The sequence below is a fragment of the Hylaeus volcanicus genome, chromosome 4 (genome assembly GCF_026283585.1).
Source record: "Hylaeus volcanicus isolate JK05 chromosome 4, UHH_iyHylVolc1.0_haploid, whole genome shotgun sequence".
NCBI classification, from domain to species: Eukaryota; Metazoa; Arthropoda; class Insecta; order Hymenoptera; family Colletidae; genus Hylaeus; species Hylaeus volcanicus.
In genome coordinates this window covers 22794429-22814206 of record NC_071979.1, presented here as the reverse complement: position 1 = coordinate 22814206, position 19778 = coordinate 22794429, and the positions used below count along the sequence as shown (strand labels likewise).

General features: G+C 38.8%; 3 protein-coding genes and 1 long non-coding RNA gene across 4 annotated transcripts in view; 3 read left to right on the top strand and 1 right to left on the bottom strand.

Moving 5' to 3' along the window:
* Nucleotides 1–912, top strand: part of LOC128875218 (uncharacterized) — a 10662-nt gene extending 9750 nt beyond the window's left edge. Inside the window, exons 17-18 of the mRNA XM_054120606.1 lie at nucleotides 124–399; nucleotides 734–912. Coding sequence (XP_053976581.1) covers nucleotides 124–399; nucleotides 734–796 — 339 coding nt within the window. The 3' untranslated portion in view covers nucleotides 797–912. The remainder of the gene's footprint in view (nucleotides 1–123; nucleotides 400–733) is intronic.
* Nucleotides 913–2660: 1748 nt separating this feature from the next.
* LOC128875217 (odorant receptor 13a-like) lies at nucleotides 2661–4903 on the top strand. The gene is made up of 6 exons (XM_054120605.1): nucleotides 2661–2913; nucleotides 3038–3290; nucleotides 3418–3518; nucleotides 3695–4009; nucleotides 4390–4665; nucleotides 4841–4903. The coding sequence occupies exons 1-6, from the start codon at nucleotides 2719–2721 to the stop codon at nucleotides 4901–4903; spliced, it is 1203 nt and encodes a 400-aa protein (XP_053976580.1). The 5' UTR covers nucleotides 2661–2718.
* A 1574-nt stretch (nucleotides 4904–6477) lies between these two features.
* Nucleotides 6478–18426, bottom strand: LOC128875216 (uncharacterized). The gene is made up of 12 exons (XM_054120604.1): nucleotides 18290–18426; nucleotides 16827–16975; nucleotides 16661–16719; nucleotides 16025–16166; nucleotides 15442–15606; nucleotides 15179–15319; nucleotides 8111–8266; nucleotides 7818–7876; nucleotides 7569–7710; nucleotides 7155–7322; nucleotides 6868–7089; nucleotides 6478–6775 (listed from the first exon to the last, which is right to left on the bottom strand). Exons 1-11 carry the CDS (start codon nucleotides 18345–18347, stop codon nucleotides 6946–6948), a joined length of 1383 nt encoding a protein of 460 aa, XP_053976579.1. The 5' UTR covers nucleotides 18348–18426; the 3' UTR covers nucleotides 6478–6775; nucleotides 6868–6945.
* On the top strand, nucleotides 9830–12878 carry LOC128875492 (uncharacterized). The gene is made up of 2 exons (XR_008456834.1): nucleotides 9830–10739; nucleotides 10828–12878. It is a non-coding gene; the product is annotated as an uncharacterized LOC128875492 (long non-coding RNA).
* Nucleotides 18427–19778: the final 1352 nt, after the last annotated feature.

Genomic DNA, 19778 nt, shown 5'->3' with positions numbered 1-19778 from the left:
CCTCCCCCCATTTCCGGTTCTTACATTAATTCTGGGACACCATGTATGAATGATTTCTTGAAAACTCCGTTCTGTTACTACATACGCACTGAACTTTCATCTGCCATGCATTATGTCTTACAGTCGGATGCACCTCCCGTAGCACGTATGACTTTCGTGTTTCACATAGTGGGCTGTACCGCACAGCTGTTCATGTTTACGTACAGCTGTGATTGCTTAATACAATATAGTACGAGCGTTGTGTCAGGTATGTACGCAGCTCCGTGGCCTCGTTTGCCTATGAATGAAGACGGAAGGATGCTGCGAAAGGACCTGATACTAGTGATGCTGCGGTCCAAAGTACCTTGCTGCCTGACGGCTCGTAAATTCTTCGCTGTGTCTCTCGAAACCTACACTGGGGTAAACAATGACATACATCTGCTGCTTCATACATTTTTATTAGTTTGAGTGCCTTATGTTTACAATAACAATGAGCAAGCTGGAGTGTGAAAGATCTTAGTAAATAGTTCACTGGTGACGATACGATGCAATTGCAATTGATTATTGGTGTATTAAGTATGAAAATACCAATACGAATAATATTCTTCTATTTTCCTTCGATAATTCCATAAATGTGGCCAGTGTTGTGTTTACTCAAAATAGTACCAGTAAAGGCATACACTTATTTTGAGAATGTTACGTATATTTTGTTTAATTACTGCGTTGCTTAAATTGTCTATTTTATTTCTCGCAGATAATGAGTACCGCAGTGTCATACTTTACACTACTGAAGCAACGAACATCGGCAACGACCTGAGCGTGTCTGAAACGTGTTGTTCAATGCGTGCATTCCTTGGTTTTAGATTAAAATAATGTCAATTACTTATACTTGTTACAATAGATGAGTAAAACGATATGCAAAGAAAAACATGTTCGGTGTTAAAAAATGTATTTGCTTTTCGGTAGGTGATATATCAGCTAGAGTAGCAAGCTTCCAAATAAAAATTGTTACTGTTAAAATGCGATTTTTTAATTCCGTGTACATAATAAGTACAAGAACACCAAATGGTGAATAGAAGGAGAGTAAATAAAAAAAATGTACTGAATTGATTGCATGCACTTTCAATTCTTTACTTGACATAGTATTGTTTAATTCGTTCTTGTTTTATTCTTTGTAGCTGTAAAAAATGGATTCTTACTTTTTCGTCTGGGAAACAATCCTCTATATATACAGTATTCCCTCCATAACTGGCCGCGATTAGGTTCCACTATTGTTCACTTGCGGAGAACCTGTCAAATCTGCTACCATGGGAATAAAAGAAACTCTTGAATAGTAACTTCTTCTGTTGCGATGAAGTATCCAACTGTCGTTATCGAAACTCACAGAAGGGCACTGTTCTCTGTATCATGCATATCTTATCGATACTTAGCATTACTTCCACGCTGAAGAGCAGCATCGAAGCAGCCACATTGTAATACTTTTCCCTTGTAATCACGAAGCACGATCGATAGTCGTGAAAAATATAAGCTGCGCGAGTGATGATGAATAGTGGATGATCTTAGATCAAAGACCAGATTTTATTGATTATTTTCAAACATTTTCAATGGGGTGCGGAGCTTCCACATGCTAATTCAGAATCGAGGAGACCAGATGCTCGAAACTCGACACGAGCTTGGCGTACAGCAAAGATTTTGCCATCGCTTTATCGTCCTTCTTCATGAAATGCGTCGGTATATGGTCGGCAAACAATCGCTTTGAGCAACGTTTGAGAACCTTCGCGTTATTTTATACCGTGTTCGCGATACTTTTCGCTGTGTGGATTCAGATAAGGGATTTGTATTTCTCTTGGGGTGATTTTGGCGTAAGTGCGTAATAATTTTTGTTTCGCTGGTAAAGAGAGATCCAAGACGGAACGTTCGAGAGTAGCAATTTCGGTAGCATTCACAGAAGAATACTTCCGTTCTGAGCAACAGCGAATAAGTAGCTCAAAGAACAAGTATAAAGTCTACGAACGATGTTGCAAGATCAAAGTACCTAGTTACTATTCAGTACGAAGTTACTATTCAAAGTAAGGCCAGATGATATCGATTTCTTCGAGTACACTTCTACAATTCATGCGTATGATCTGTGTAGGAATTTCAAATGTGAACTTCTGCTCCGGTTCGGTGCACGGTAGAAGTGTCTCCATCGTGGTACTTTACGCGTATAAAACTACAGCGTGTAAGTGATCGCGTCGAGAAACTTTCAAACACCAAATTCATTTTTACTACATTCGATGATACGTTTGAGTTGATTCAAACACGAAATATTTGTTTCTCCCGGCGATACCTCAACGTGCAAAGATTGTCCTGTTCCCAGCCGAAAGAAACAGCTACATTAATAAAGGCTTTTGACTACGATTGGTCCTTTGAGTTTTTAGTCTTACTCGTATCCTCGAGAATAATAGATTGACGTATTGTTCGAAGACCAATTACCGTACATAAATTTTCGATGCAACACATCTGTTAGTCGGGAGTGAAGTTCACAAGGGGTTTCGTGGTGCTATTATCAGAATCATCCATAATAGATGAATTCTATGTATTGCCCCTCGAACGAAGGATATCTATTGCATTAGTATACGAAGCAATAAGAACAAATGTGAACGAAAGGATGACAGTACACCTAAGTCGTATGAGTTTCATTTGATTATTGTTGACAAGTTACGAGTAACAAGACATCTCGTTCGTTGTGACTCCAAAATGATCTGGGGGTACAGTGACGATATTTCTACAATTGTAGCGTCTACTTTCATGAAGATCTCAGGTCTCTGGATGGCAGGTAACCGCGTGGAGCGGTTATACAGATGTATCACGTTGATTTACAGTGTCAGCGGGTTACTTTTCGTTGCTGGCGTTGTGGCGATAGAGTTCTACTACACCATGGATGATTTGAGCGTGAGTATGCGAAACATCAATTTAGTCCATGGATGTTCGTCACGGGTTGTGTCTGGGATATTACAAAAAAATGTCGAGAACGTAATAATAAACGAATCGCCTGAATCCATTTTTATGTTTGTAGGACTGCCTATATAACGCGACCAACATTTTAACCGTGATTATGTCTTTATTCAAGTTACTTGTCTTGCTTGCGCACAGAAAAGATTTTCTGAATTTAGTACGGTACTTGGAGAGGAAATTTTTACACTCGGAATACGACATCTACGAGGGAATGGTCTTGGACACGTGCAAACGCACCTGTGCGTTCTTCATTTGTACCTTTACTTGTTCTTGTCACGGGACACTGATAAGTTACGTTCTGAATCCTATCGTAGGTGAGACCTGTATACATCTCTACAGTAGAACCTCGATTATTGCGAGAAAATGGTCTGGAGAATCCTGCAATAATCGAGGTAACCGATCCAACGAATAGGAAGTAAATAAATTGCATTCTTATTTTAGTCAATATTGGAAAAAACACATCAGACAGGGTATTTCCATTGAATATGAGAGCTGATCCACTGTCGGTGACACCGTACTTCGAGATAGTATTTCTGTTACAGGTACAGGAATTCTTTACGTATTTTTCAAGAGTTTCTTGATAGAAGCTAAATTCTACCTAACGATATCCTAGTAAAATGATCTGTTCTATGTATTCGAGTAGGGCATGGATCGTGCCTAATTTACGTGGCTCAATAATTGTAAATATAATCGAATCCTGATCTTTCTATCGCCCCAGGTTTTGTCCGTGTACCAAGTCGGAGTTCTGTACTTTAGTTTTGATAATTACCTATGCATCATGAATCTGCACGTGGCTGGTCAGTTCCGTATACTGCAATACAGACTAGAAAATATGAAGGGCGCGATTAAGGCGTCGAAACATAGTGGAAATTGCAAAGATAAATATTACGACGCCTTTAAAACCTGCGTCCAACAACATCAGGCGTTGATCGCGTACTGCGACAAGTTGGAAGAAGTATTTAGTTTCTATTCGCTGGGGCAAGTGTTCCTGTTTAGCTTGTTAATCTGCCTCGATGGGTACATGGTACTTGTGGTTAGTACATATATATGTGTGACACTTGATGTATACCATGTGAAACTAAAAGTAGATTCGTTATATTCCTGATTCTCAGGCTGCATTCCATTATGTTACATACTCAAACTACGTAGAATATTTTTTATATGCTAACAGTGATTCGCTATGTAACACCGTTTCTTAGCAATGTTGAAGACTGATTGGTTGTTGTTAATGCTCATTATATTTAGTCGATGACACTGTATGTTAATAGTCGATGCGTAATAAATTTTCCACCGTAAATATGTGGAATATCATTTCTGGTTTTCAAGATGCAAAATACCATTCTAAATATTCTCTAACGAATCCTCCTATTATTATACACATTACTTTCACTTACAATGCGTTGTATCCTATAGGCAGACGCACACCCCACAAGACGCCTTATTTTTGTGTTCCACATGTTCGCCAGCATAGCCCAGCTGTTCATGTTTACATACAGTTGCGATTGCATAATGCAAGACAGTACTAATGTTGCCATGGCCATATATTCAGCTCCATGGCCTCGTTTTCTAATGAACGAAGATGGGCGAACTCTGAGAAGAGATCTGAAACTTATGATGCTTAGATCTAAAGTGCCTTGCTGCCTAACCGGTTACGGATTTTTCACTGTATCCCTGGAAACATACACTAGGGTAATCAGCAATAGCTGTTTTTTTTTTACTTGAAACGGCAGATAACATTGCAGCAATGGTTTAAAAACTAGCATCGAATATCTAAGAAATTGAGATGTGATCAGAGCATAGCGTAGTTGTCACGTTCTTCTATCAAAAATTGGTTTTATTTAACGAATACAGTTTGTTTTTGCAGGTTCTAAGTACAGCGCTTTCATACTTCACGCTATTAAGAGGAACTTCTACAGAAACACCATGAAATTGCTAAAATTATGTTGGCTAATACGTAAAACATGACGTTCTATTCTGGATATTATATGCTTTGAATTTCTAATATATCTGTACGAAAACAGTGGAGAAGGAAACAGTGTTGCAGTTCCAGAATAGTTATATTCATTCCTTAGTAGGCGTAGAAGATAATTTTTATATGTGAGTATACCAGGTATTATTAATTGAATGTTATTCTAACTATTAATGTGTTTGTAAATTGCTATCCGAATAATTCCTTCTAGATACTGGACAATCAAGGAAGTATTTAAGTTTCTTTTTTATTAATAGATTCTTGACAAGACCCAAGTCTCCGTGAAATTTATTTTAACAAAAATTCAAATTTTACGGCGTATCACAATTGCCGGACTTCCCTTGTTAGTCATCAAACACATGCATGTATAATGTACATTACATATGAATAATTTGTAAACATTCTACAATGTATTTCCCAATTAAGAATAAATCATGCTATACTTTGCAAACGTAAAGTGATTAATTTAATTGCAAGGCATTGCATCATCTTTCAAATGCCTGGGAAGAATAAATAAAATTTCACTATCGCGTGTAACAAGAGTGAGTAGAGTAAGAAACAACGAATTAATCGACATATGGTAAATGTACTTTGTTATCACGTACCTGAACTGTACCGTGATAACCAGTGGCATAACCAGCAGTCGATATTAGTGTATTGACTGAATAATTTTTGAATACTCTGTACGCGCGAGTACAGTTGCATTCATATGTCTTTTAAATTATAGTATAAAAAGTAAAACTAGAAAAACTTTAACACCAGATTTTTTCCTATTCTATTAGGTAATGCAACATATTTCCTCTGCCATCATGTGGTATAGGATTTCTTCAGGATTCCTTCATGTACGTAAAGGATTTGGATAAATGTTATAGTTAAATTAGAAATTAAGGTGATTGTCGAAGAAGATTTGAAAAAAAATTCCTGTGTTTCCTTAGTATCCATTTCAGTTCAAGTACCTGATAAACTCTCTCCTTTATGTGGAAGAGTGCATGACATGTCTCATGCAGCTCTAGAGCCTACAGCCCCCTATCAATTTCGGTGTCATCCAATTTTGTCAATCTGAACTGGAATACATTCACACATAAGAAATTTGAACTTATTGCTTTAAGAAGTACTCCACCATTGATAAGAAATAGGGTAACAGAGCGTTCAATGGGAATTTGAGTTTTGGTAACTGAAGTACCGATCTCCTGAGAAATCAATAGGTTCAAGTACAACCCTGCGTTTAGGGGTAGTTTCACTCTGAGGATCATGTTCAACCGTACCACCGAAGTCGGTAAAGGCAGTAACCGTAGAAAACTTATACACCGCTTGTTGGTCAATGGAATCTATCAATCTCCGGAGATACTGTAACAGTAGATTCATACTTGTAATTCAATGGGATAACAGATGGAGCTTGGAACATCATAAAGGCGTAAGTGTGATGGAACTTGAATTCTTAGTATCTATTCGTAAATTCAGTAGAGAGTATTCATTTATTTTATAACAATTTATTCGTGACGTATCTGTTAGTTATCGTTGACAATGTGTAGTACAGAGAAAAACATATGTATTAGACTTTTTAAAGTACACCGTATATCTTTCATAAACAATATTTCAAAAACACACGAACCGATCGAACACATATATAGAAGTTATTTAGTAGTAATCATTATGATAACAATATTAAAATTTCATTTTGTGTAAGTGTATACATTTTTTTGTACATTTAACACGAGTGCAGCCTTCTCACGGGTCAACGACTTCTATCGCACATTCTTCCACTGGATACTAGATCTCTTTTGTATTTCATTTGTAGGATAAACTATCTATATAACCTTGCAACGTGTTCTGTAATTTAAAATCATGCAAATGAAATAGAATCACTTTAATAGAAACATTCTGCTCAGAGTTGGTTTGAATAGTCAAACAAAAGATCTTACCTTAGTTAAACAATTTTCCGTAATTCATTTATTTTAAACAAACAAATCTCTGGGTGCTTATCGATACATTTATTCGTGTCACTCCTGTTTTAAATTCTCCAGCAATGTCTTCCATATTTGCACTCCCTCGCCGTTAGCCTTGCGATATCCAGGCGCTGAGGATTTTGTTTTCTCCAGCCACTTGGCGACGTTTGGATAGTTATCAATTTCGAAATCCATCATCTGCGATTAAAGGACACGTTAAATCTCGACAAATTTTTTCTAGTTTCATCGGACGTCCGTTTTACCTCTGTCGTGGATACCGTGGCAACCAAAGAAAGATCCGCGATTGTCAAATTGCGTCCCGTGACGTAATCCTGGCCTTCCAAAAAAGTGTTCAGAATCTCGTACGCCGCTTGTAACATCTTGTACTTTTCCGGGTCGAAATCCGTCGTTTTCCCGAACACGACTGGATACTGCAGCAGGTTTATTCGTGAAACTTCTCAGGTGGCCAGGATCTTTTAATTATGTTACGTAACAGCGAGCAACTAATTAGCGAACTACTTTAATTTCAGCGATTAAAGACCTCTGCGTACTCTTCGTCGAAAACAGAATGATGTACAAGTTCAACTATAGAGATGCAAGGTCTAAGTTTAAAATCTAATATCAGAGTTGAATCTCTCGGAAAGTAAAGAGCGAACTTCTCGCGTTCGAATACTTGCATAATACTCCTTCACGGCTTTGTACATGGTGCCAATATCGAAGTACAATCGTTGATTGACCAACGCCCGTTCACTCGGCGTTTGTGGATATAATCTCGGGTTTTTGCCATACTGATCGGCCAAGTACGCCATAATTGCTCGGCTGTAACGAGAACGCGACAGTACCATGATACGTAACGTTCCTTTTTTTTTTCTTTTTTTTTGTACGTTGTCAGTAATTAATTAGCGAGAAGGTAATTAGTTACATACCTCTCCGATATTTTGTAATCATCGTCTACTAAAAATGGAACCGTATGCTGCGGATTCATCTGCAACAAATTGTTTCACCTGCTGTTTGCGAGGCTTGAATTGTGAGTAAATATTAGATGGACTGGAAAGTAATGCCGTTTTTGTAATTTTAAAAATAAAAATTTATTAAATTGTTTGAATTTAGTATAAAAGAAACGACATCACTTTCCAGTCTACCTAACGATATGTTTATTTGTACGTGAATAAATTTCAATGGAAATCATGTTTGGAGAGCAGCGACTGGTTACACCGACCTGTACAAATTCTGGTGCCAAATGCTCTCCAGCCATCAAGTCGATCTCTTTTAAATTCAAAGGAAGACCGATTGCCTCAGCAGTTAGGAGGATTGCTCTGCAAGGCGCACTCATTGGGGTGTAATACAAATCCACTGACATGATGCGAGCGATTAATTAAAACTGCAAACATTTATGAAGTAGAAGTGACATTAGCAATTATAATATTTATGATCAGTAGACTGCGATTAGTGAATTTTGCTAAAAATTTTCGACGAAAGAAGAAATCGTGTTGTTAAATATTTTCTCGATGGCATAACTAATACGTGTCTTAAAATCCACGGGGATCGTATCGGCAAATAAATAAATGCCTTCGATAGGAAATAGGGTTCGTTCTGCCCTTGGCCAGAGAATGTTCGAACAACGTGAATTATTTTTGTCGCGTCGGATATCGATCGACGCTGATCGAGGCACCGCGTACGAGAGCAAATACGCGAAACAGAGAGAAAGTATGAGTTTCATCCAACCCCGATCGAGACGTACATCCTGAATTTCGTTTTCGATCGAGTTTAATCGACAGAACAGTTTTTTTCCGTGCGTCGAAGCTAGATACACATCATCGGACTGCTATACACGTGTACCTACGAATATCCGCCATTTAACAAGCAATCGATACACGAGAATAAAACGTCCATGGTATACACATCGGGTGAAACATCAAAAGCGTTCATTCCGTAAACGTGGAAAAACGCAGCGAACGAAAAATTTGCATATGTTCGATGATTGATACGCCGAGAACAGACGTTCTTCGTTGCTCGTGAACAGGATTTATGCCTAATTTAGAAGTTGCAAGAACCTCGAGGCGAGTGGCGAACCTCGTTGCACCTTCTAATCACCCTACTTAACGCGATCACGCATGCCGAGGTGTAATTGTTACCTTCGCGATGGCGTTCTTACAGCAGCTGGTATTAAAGTAGTCGCTAATAATATTCGAGGCTTGACGTTACAGGCAAGACGCAATCTCTTCGCAGACGGAAAACAGGTAAAGTGCGCGCACTCTTCCGTTTACAGAGGTGGACTGAAGGCAACCAGGAGCCTTACAGCGTGTGCATATATTCGTTTATTTGATATACCTGTAGACTCAAACCGAGGGTTAGACGCCCCCAGTTGCTGCGTCAACAGCTTTCCCTTCCTGTTTTCGCCTCATGATGACTCGGAAAATATCACACGGCTATTGTCATTTTTATTTCCGGTTGACACGTGTATATCTATTTTTTCATTTTATTTTATGTATAGAAATATTTCTCGGTGGATTTATAATTTAGAAAGGTATATATTGTGGACGAACTATTTTCCATCCTTCTTAATTCCAAAATTAGTTTCTTCTTTCGTAAAATTTGTTTAACAGAACACAATGACTACATAAAGGAAATTATTTTAATTAACAGTTTTCGGTTATTCATTTTTTGGAATTGTTTCAAGAATAAGTGTTGGTTTACTTTTTAATTGCACATAATTGTAACGCCAGCGTGAAACTGTAGATGCGGAATCGCAACGAGCTGCAACATGTGTTTAGCAGATTGAAAGCAGTTTAGACGAGAAGCATGAGTGCAATGTTCATCGCGCCACTAACCACTCCCACGAGCATATGTTTGCAACGCAAATGTTGTTCCGTTTATATTAACTAAATCAAATTTACACGTGCATAAATATGCGTAGATGTTGACTATTTACTCACCCCGCGGTTAATTTCTCCTTTACTCGATTTTCATGTTACGAATTCTACGTAAGAAAAAATCCAATTTGCGATATAACATCCATGATGAACGGAACTTGACTTTTGAACTGATACGAAACCAACGGAGTCGATCAAATTTCATTCTCGTGTTATTACTCACAACGGAAAAGTTAAATTTCTTGAAAATAAACTCGCGAAAATAAACTTGAAAAACGTAGGGTACGGGATTGGTCGCGTAGGTAAAGCGGGGTCGACTGTGGATCCGAGGATCGTGGCTTCGAATCCCCGTGCCTTATTTTTCGTTTAGACTTCTACATATGGGGGCTCGTCCGGGGTGGGGGGTTACAGCGGCAACTACACCGAAGAGGACCGGCCAGTGACGATGAGTCACGATGAACAACAATGCCACGCGAAGGACGGTGGAGCGGGCAACAATGAGGCGTTGAGAGAGAACACCGTTCCAGAAAGAGAGAGGGGAGTACACTCGCGAAAGAGGGTGCGGCGCGCACTGCTGTTGAGACGCAAAACCCGAGAGAGAAAGAGAGAGGGGAGTACACTCGCGAAAGAGGGCGCGGCGCGCACTGTTGTTGAGACGCGAAACCCGAGAAAACGGACATTCGAGGGCGAATGAATGTCAATTCAGAATAGCCGAGTGTAGTATCCGCGCCTCCCATACCCAACAATAAGGAGTCAAATAAGAACACGAAACGTAGGGTACGGGATTGGTCGCGTAGGTAAAGCGGTCGACTGTGGATCCGAGGATCGTGGGTTCGAATCACCGTGCCTTATTTTTCGGTTAGACTCCTACAATTTAATGGTTTTACAATGAAAATAGTTGTTTACTCCCAAACCAATTCACGAAACTCGCGTTATTTTTCTCCGAGTGCAAATGTATTCGTGACTAAACCAATTGTAATTGAATGTCATTTTATTGGATATTTTCGTTGTACACCAGCGACGATCCGCTGGAACTGTATAATTGATTTTAATTGGGTTTCAGACCAGTAGCTTTGACGTAAGAACCAGCCAGTGTGCTTGGATTGCTAAATTTAGAGCGAAGGTGGAAATTCAGCTGGAACGAGCCTTTTCGCCGCTTTATAGAAAAGGAAATATCGATTAAGGGCTTGTACGTGCCGGTCGTTACACGGTAATTAAAACACGTGTAACGCCGAGGTTCAAGATAATTAGCAAATGCGCAATCGAATCAAAAGGGCGACTACCGCTGAGGCAAATTGGCTGCAATGCGAACAACAGGCGGACACCATAATTACAAGGTTCATTAAATCGTATTCGATGGCGATTGTGCTGTTCACCGAATCACATGTGGTAACGCTAATTTCAATTCGAATGAGATCAAAACAACTGCTGCTATATTTTTTTTAACGAGCACGTTCCTATTTTAGTGGAGTTCGGAAATTGTTAGCGTGCCATTTTTACAACACCTTATACATATACCTTATACATATTCGACAACTTCTTTAATTATCGGTTCCTCTACAGTATGAATCAGTAGTGCGGTATGAATTTTCAAACGTACTGTGAAATCAAAGTTACGATAGAAGAAATCGAAGTATATACTTTCCTTGCGAATAAATGATCAGATACCTATACTTTATATGAAATATCTATAGATATGTGATTCAATGGATTTTTTTTTTACTAATCTGTATAGACAATATGAAATATCATAATTTTGGTTTTTATCGACAGCGAGAGAAATAATTGGTTTCGTTAACCGTGTAATTCCATACGGAACACTGTACGTACACTATTGTATTCGTTATTTTCAGTTCTCGATAGCTATTAATTACAATTAAACGTAAAATTCTGTTCTTGCATGGGATTGTATTGCAACGCACATTTCAAGTCACAATGGTAAACGAAATTTATTTGATTTTTCCTTTGTACGCAGTGGTGGAAATTTTTCAATCGGTAATCTGTAAATAATAAATACACTAGCTTTTACATCAAGCAGTACTTGTGAAGTACACGTGAATCACTATAGAGCACTATTTTTTTATCAACTTAAATTCCTGTACAGAGTCTTACCAAACATGTAATCTTTTCAAGATACATTCTTCTTTGCAATTTGAATTAAATCATTGTTTCATTATGCTGTCCAAGGTTTTATCGTCAACATACGAGTAGTTATAGTTGTCCCCGGCACGAAAGCATGCGCGGACAGAATATGAAATGGCGAGTGTCAAGAATCACGTCAATAAATTGAATCATTTATAGCCATCTGACGAAGCGTTACATCGCGAAACAGTAAAATACGTTTCAATTTATTTTCACACGAGGAACCATTCATTAATAAAACAATTAACTGCGCGAGATTGAAAGCTGCTCTCCTAATTCGTAAACATTATTTTCCGATCGGATTTCAAAAATTCTTAGAGATCAGTATTGTGCGATGACACTAAATAGCTTTCGTATGACCTTCGTCAAGTAGAAATTAGATTCGCTCCAAACGTTGAGATAAAACCAGTACCTCTACGATCGTCCGCTAGCGGAGATTCCACTACGATCACGTTGCATAACACACGATGACGAGTGTCCTCCATCGCCGTTCCGTCTGCCGTTTAGAATACTCATTCAATATTAATTCGACGGGAGATTGTCTGCGCGAACGCATATGTACCGCGAAGGTAAATCCTGTACCTTGCAATCCCGAGAGGATTTAACAGCAAATCGACGCTGTTAGCTCGCGGCAAAATTGCCTTGATCTAAACGGTGTCTAATCCCTTGAGTGTGAATGTTGTTTAGGTGTTAGTTTCGTGGCAAAAAGAAAGCACTCATCGTTCGATTAAACTCGATCCTTGCGCGAACAACCGAAACGGCGGAGTGTGTTTACTGCTTCGCTGCTTAAGTATTTGTTGTCGTTACGAATTAGAAACTAACTTATTCTAACCCTTAAATGCCCAAAGTTTCAAATTCGATTCCGGTCTTTTAAATCGAATTGTACAATTGCTTTGCTTTTAATATTTGCCTGTATGTATGTATCAAAATTGATACCTGGTTTATTTTTTAAATAAAAATATAAAATACGTATTGTGATCTTTTTTACTATTTTTACCTTTATCTGGCCACTGCGATAAGTACATTGATATTTTTTAAAATTTAATTTGGATAATCAGGCTTCTAAGGGTTAATACTATTAAGAGTGGACAAATGTATATATACAGTATTCCCTCGCACGTTGCAACAGATTTTCCCTCACAGGTATCAACGAAGTTATCCCCACCACTACTTGGAACTATTAGTATGTAGAGATTCCAAATTTAAAATCAGTATTACAAATATTGGAACTAAATGCAATATGGGTACAAAATGTTATCCCTTTGCACTCCACCGGCGCTGCTATGGCGACGTATGTGATACTTACCTCGGTTATAGCAGTACCAATTAATTTAAATTCATCCTATTCATGAAAATCAATTCACGCGCGGAAAAAGGATTCTACTTCTTAGAAGCGGCGAGTCAAAATTGCCTCTTGGTGTTGCTTGTCACACATGTTATAAAAAGTTATCGGTGTGCAAAGGGTTAATTCGGCACTGATGGCTCGTATAATATTCGCGTGCGCGGTGAGTTATAGAGTTGACGTTCGAGAAATGTACACAGAAATGCACGCGGAATGGATAAGCTCACGACAGCCAGCTCTATACAGGGTGAGTCGTGACAACGTGAAAACGTCGATATCTCTGTTAGAATTGACGATTCGAGACACTATCAAACAAAACAACTGTACTTTCCATATTTAGATATAGAACATTGATTTCTTGTTTAATAAAGTAGTAGCTGACTGTAGGCGACTCGAACGAAACGTGATCCTGTGATCCCTTGAAATCACCTTGTACTGAAATTTCGAGACAATTAGTAACAACATACAAAATGTACAATTATTCGACTTGTTGTTATCAATCCACTGTCCAATGTATAGAAGTAACATCTATGACTATCAAATGACCTCGAAGGTAACATCAGACATAGGTCTCTTTATGTCAGCCATGACTGCTCGATTGTCACCTAGAACAGTACATGTGCGCCCATACTCAGTTTCGCCCATCTTCGATCCCAATAATGGTATTTACACGATCTGTTTTTGTAACCCACCCTGTATTCGGTGGTGCAGTTAAACTTCTTGGTAAGTCTCTCGCCTCCACTCTCCGTTCGCGCGATTGTGTATCGCATTAATAATTGTCGAGCACGTACATGTGAGGCCGTTGCACTTGGATTTCAACCGAGGGGTTATCATTTGTCATAGAAGGCTGAAGAGCCATCAGTTACGCCGAAAGATTCGTCGACTCTCGCCGAGAAAGAGGGGCGAGAGGAGGGGAACGCGTAATACGCCATAATGGAGCCTCTAGTTATCACTTGTACAATGTTTCACCTGAACGCCAGCGACGACTTTTTACACGGGTGGAGGGGGGAATTGAAGTTCGTTTAACACGTTGATCGCAACGTCACCCAGAACTGGGTGACTGGACATTTGATTAAAGAACTAAAAAAACTAATTCCGAAGTTGAGACGTCGACAAAAATAAATCTGAATGCAATTCGTGAATTTGGAGGGTCTGGAAAATTAAATACTATGACAAATGATAGATCATCCAATTTTCATTTGCTTCGAATGCAACGACCTCGTATATACGTGCTCGACAATTATTAAAATTTTAACTTTGTAGAAATATTCATGAGTTTTAGTCTGGCAGTCAAGGCGTTATAGGGCGAACAGGTAATTATTACATCCAACAGGGCCTTGTTTTTTTCCGAAACAATTTTTCTCGTGCAATTTAATAAGAAAACTTCAAGGAAACATGCATTTTTAAAACATTTGCCCTAGCATAAATGTATTCTGCATAATCACCAACAAAATTTCTTAGAATTACGATGTCTCCTCATAAGGGACATCCGAATGCAAAGGGTTAATTCTCGCGTCTTTCACTTCAATGCACCTTCTGGCTTCTTCAAGCGCTGTATACCAAATTCCTTGTCCCTTTTCGTAGCGTGCTTCGCTCAATCTGCACTCTTTAGACGAACGTTATTCGCACGATCTTGATGAAACCCTTATAAACGGGATATTCGCGAATTATTCTCAATTTCGACAGAGTTGATTCCACGTTAACGGGCGCTTAAGTAAAATTAATGTCGACGTATTAAGCGATCGTGACTCGTCTAAATGAAATTCACTGGCGAGTCGTATTCTGCTCGACGAACAGTAGGATCTGCCGCCTCATTTATTCGTACAAAATAATCATTTACACGGTGCGGTTTTAACAGCGAATCAATTCAATGTAATCACAATGCAATCTTTGAATATCGATGAAACGTAATGGTGAATGGAGTTGTTTATTTCTTCATCATTGATTCCACCATAGTTTTGAACGCTTTCGCTCCCTTGTCGTTGCATTCCTCGTATTTCGGCGCTTCGGATTTCGCCTTTGCGTACCACCTCATGACGTTTTTGTACGGACTGAAATCGTAGTTCAAAGCCTGCAACGTAAACGACATGTCAAACTATCGAGAATGAAGGTTACATTGGTAGTAAAATAGTAGTCTTGTGCAAGGAGTTTGCATTTGAAGTCGAAACATGTTGAAATCGTGTAAAGCGTTACCTCAAGGGTGGAGATGGTAGCAAGAAGAGCCAAATCAGCGAGTGTCATGTTCTTTCCTGCGACATAGTCCTGTCCTTGGAGGGCTGCCTCGAGGGAAGACAGAGCCTTGCCCATAGCTTCGTATTTATCCTGATCTTTAGGTGCTTTGGCGAAGATCATGGGGTACTGGAAAGGAAAATGACGGTTAATCGGTATCAGCTACGATGAAACCTTGATTTATCCATCATTTTATGTCAATACTTTTCAAAATACTTTCACGTCGACTAAATCATGTGTATATGTCAGCAAAATATGTGACGCTGATTACGAGTATGCTTAGCGACCGATTTAGCGTTGAGTAATCCCATACGCAGACTAATAATAGGAGTCATGCGTCGTGTAACGCAATTAGTAAAGCCTTGAGCGTTCAACCGATTTTCACCTAATTGCAAACTCGATGGTAACGGTGACTAGTAGGTACGAACAATACCGAGTCCCAAAGCAAATAATTGTTTGTTTTGTATTACGTAACGGACAACTTTCAGTACCGCTATGCGACATCGCGCAAAGCTCATAAGAACTAACACATAGTATCATGACTTACGTAATAGTCCGACAAGGCTTTGTACAACGTGCACGCGTCGTAATACAATACTCGATTAACGACAGCGCGTTTCTTCGGGTCCTTTGGGTATAAGGAATCGTCCTTGCCATACTGTTCCGCCAGGTATGTCATAATCGCTCGGCTACAAAAAAAGAGCGAAACGTGCAATATAGGTACGCGCTTCTGCGACTAGTCACGCCGCCCATTATCGTGAGGTTATAGCGCAATACATTCTCGACTGCGTGACAGAAAGATCTGTGAATCAGATACTGCTTCAAGGTAACATGTTTCAGAAGAAGCGAATGCACAGTATATTTCGATAATTAATTAATCTGTTAGGTACCGGTTCTATTCGAAGGACGTTAAAAGAGATACGAAAAGTCCCATAAATAAAGTGCAGAGGATTTTTGTATAACATGTTTTACCTCCTTTTCAACGAAGTATTTTTAATCTCATCGTAATGATGTTGAGAGAAAAACGATACGTTTGATTCGTAACAGGTTAGCTGAGGTCTCTGTGACTTTATAATTTTATTTTATCGTTCCTTGAACGTCGCAGAAAACAATTTTTTATTTGACAAAGAATAAATATTTAGAAATTGAAACGAAAGCTGTAGCTAGCAATAAGTCGTATTACCTTTCCCACAGGCGAAAGCCATTGTCGTCGATCGTGGGAACCGTGTGATCCGGATTTATCTGCGAAAATAAAATAAAAGAATTGCGTAAGGCAAAGGGTTAATGACTGAATTATCTGTCCGACGTGATAAAATTCGCGAAACAATTACAATTGTTTCGTTACGCACCTTCAAAAATTCGGGTTTCATATGTTCACCGGCCATCAGATTCACTTCTTTGTAGTTGAGTGGAACTCCCAGAGCTGCAGCCGTGAGGGCAACGGCGCGGCACGGAGAGCTTCCCGGAATTCCATAAAAGTCGATCGGCATTTTAATTTCTGTAATAACGCGGGAAATGTTACCCCAGAATTTCGTAATAATTCGCAGCTCAGGTATCGAAAAAAACAATTTCAAAATTCTGCAGTCGTCGAGCCTTCAGCTTTTCTTCTGCTCTTAATTAAACATTCCAACGCCAACGCGCGACTACTAAGCAGAACTATCGTTCATCCGTCGTCCCTGACCGCTCTGTATCGTTATGATTCAAGCCTCCTAGCAACAAGTTAACAAACAATTCTCGACACTTACGCAGGTATGCGCGACACGGTTGGAGTCAGGACATGCTCGCGTTTACGCGAGAGTAGCGTGACCTGGCGTCGAGATCGAGCCAATTATGTCGCGCATGCGTTTTTATCATGGATGATAGAAAAATCGCACGCCTACTTAACTTCGTTCGGAAAGTTGTAAATTAATCGAGTCGACTGTATAAATTGTCTACGTTCATTTACGAAACGTCGGAGTGACTCGAAGAATCGTACAGATGTACAAACTGTCTGAAAATAAAACTGTCGTCTAAAATGTTTGTTATCCTTACATAATGCTTAGAATAATTCTGCCGTCGAAGCCTGTGTTCGGTTCGATATTTATCGGTCTCGGGTGGGCGTATATAATTTGACGAGGATGCTGATTCGTCCCTTAACTGCAACTTAAACTTAAGGGGATGTTCTACTAATAGCGGAGTTACGAAAAGTAATAGAATTGGAATTTTGGCGAGTCTCGGTTCCTTGGTAATTTATTGCTGCTACGGGGAAATGTTGAGTAATGAATCTTCGCTACGCGACAAATTAAGCACGAAAATGCACGACAATAAACGACTCTGTTGCTATGTTGCCGAGGATTAACAAAGTAAGTGCGACGCGAAACCTCAAAACCTCAAATCATAAACGATCCTTTAAAGCTGTACTCGAAGTCGTATATCAACATTCCAGGGAAGTATCAATTTACTTCGAGGTGTGGTGAATTGATACGGTCAGATTTCATCAGGTTACTCTATTTTTTCTTTTACATTGAATTATATTTTCTTCACTTTCACTCGTAGAGTATATTTTAGCATATCAACAACAGAGATGGCCAAACTACTTATTTTATACACATAAAATCTTGAATAACGAATAAAAGACACGCATTGAGATAATACCAATAACCCGAATTGTTCAGTAAAATTGTTTTATGTCGAACGATTCAAAATTTCTGTAAACATTTTCTCAATAGAATAAATGAGAATGTTGTCCATCTCTGTCCTGCAACAATTTTGCACCACGTTCATAAACCATTGGTTCACTGTATTCTTCGCTATCGACCCTCCAAAATATTACCAGATTCCGAATTAACGCCACTGTGTAGTAGCTCGATAACAGAGTGGCCGAATAACATTTTAAAATCAGATTTCAACGCCTCTGTTTATTATTGACGAATTGTCGATCACGTTCTCGTTCTTTTCCGGTTCGAACAGTCGTTAATAATGGGACACAAAAACCATGGATCGTTGATTTCGATCGCGAATCGAGAGCATAACTGGGAAGAAACTCGAAAACGCGGCACAGACATGGTCGAAACTTGAAACTCACGAACAGAATGATTTGCGATGGGATTATATGGCGAAGACCCAGTGTAAATCTCAAGTATACGTACACTTCAAGGCCGCGAAACGACGAAATAAACAGAACTGGCTGGGTGCGTTGAATCTCGTGTTACTTTTCAAATGCTGGGATGTCTGGCGTGCCGGCTCCTTTTCAAGCGACCAACGGAACGTCGACGCGCATGCTCACGAGATCACAAACCAGTTACTGCTACAGAGGTGGTATCGCCGCCAACTCTCCGATTTGATTGCCATGAATCGTCGGATTAATGGGGATACAGGACGACTAGAAAGAGAACCGAAAGATCAATTCTAAATAAAAAATTTAGGTAACTATTTAATTTTGAATTTAGGTAACTATTTAAAAATTTAGTAACTCTTGGAGAATAAAAAATAATTACCAAAGACTGGTAACTTTTGTTTTTATTTATACCTCAGGAGTGGTTTATCAGGAAATTTAATTTCTACATTCAACTAATTCATGTCATTAGATTTTTGAAAAATTTTTTAATGTACAGATATGTATGTGCGTATTGCAGCTTCTTTTTCTATTTGTGTATATTAGTTATCAGTTATATCAATTACATCAATATTATCGGTATCATTTCTGCAATAGTACTATGCTGTGTTATTACTTTATGATATCATGATCCACTGATATAATCTTGACCTTGCTAATTTATAATCAAGTAACAAACACTTCAGGTGGGTTTCCTTGAGGCTGTGATTTCTTTTGGCGATAAATTTGTACAGTATAATTTAAAATGCCTGATTGTTTCCAACCGTTTGAAATGTATTGGTTAGTCGATCCTGGCATACTCAACAGCCGATAACTGGGAATGCAATTTTCATTTTACCGAAAGTTGCCATTATCCGTCCCATTTGTATTGAATGTTGAATTAACAGTTAGTTTTGCCGCTCCTTAAGACAATGAATATTTTCACAACTCTCAGATGCATTGAAAATATTGAATTAAAAATTCGACCACTTGAAATTAGTGCCTGATATGAATTAATTTAGTTCTAATTTAACAGGGCAGGCAAAAACCCATACAAAAATAGTCACCTTGACACAAGATGTAAACACTACTTATTACATAATAGCGTGATTAGTCACAAGAATAATTTTTTTGGTAAAGGCGTTGACCATGAGGACTTTAAACAGATAAGATAATTGCAGCTAATGGAAAGTTTTAAAAGCCTCGTTCTGTCCAAACTAAATATTAT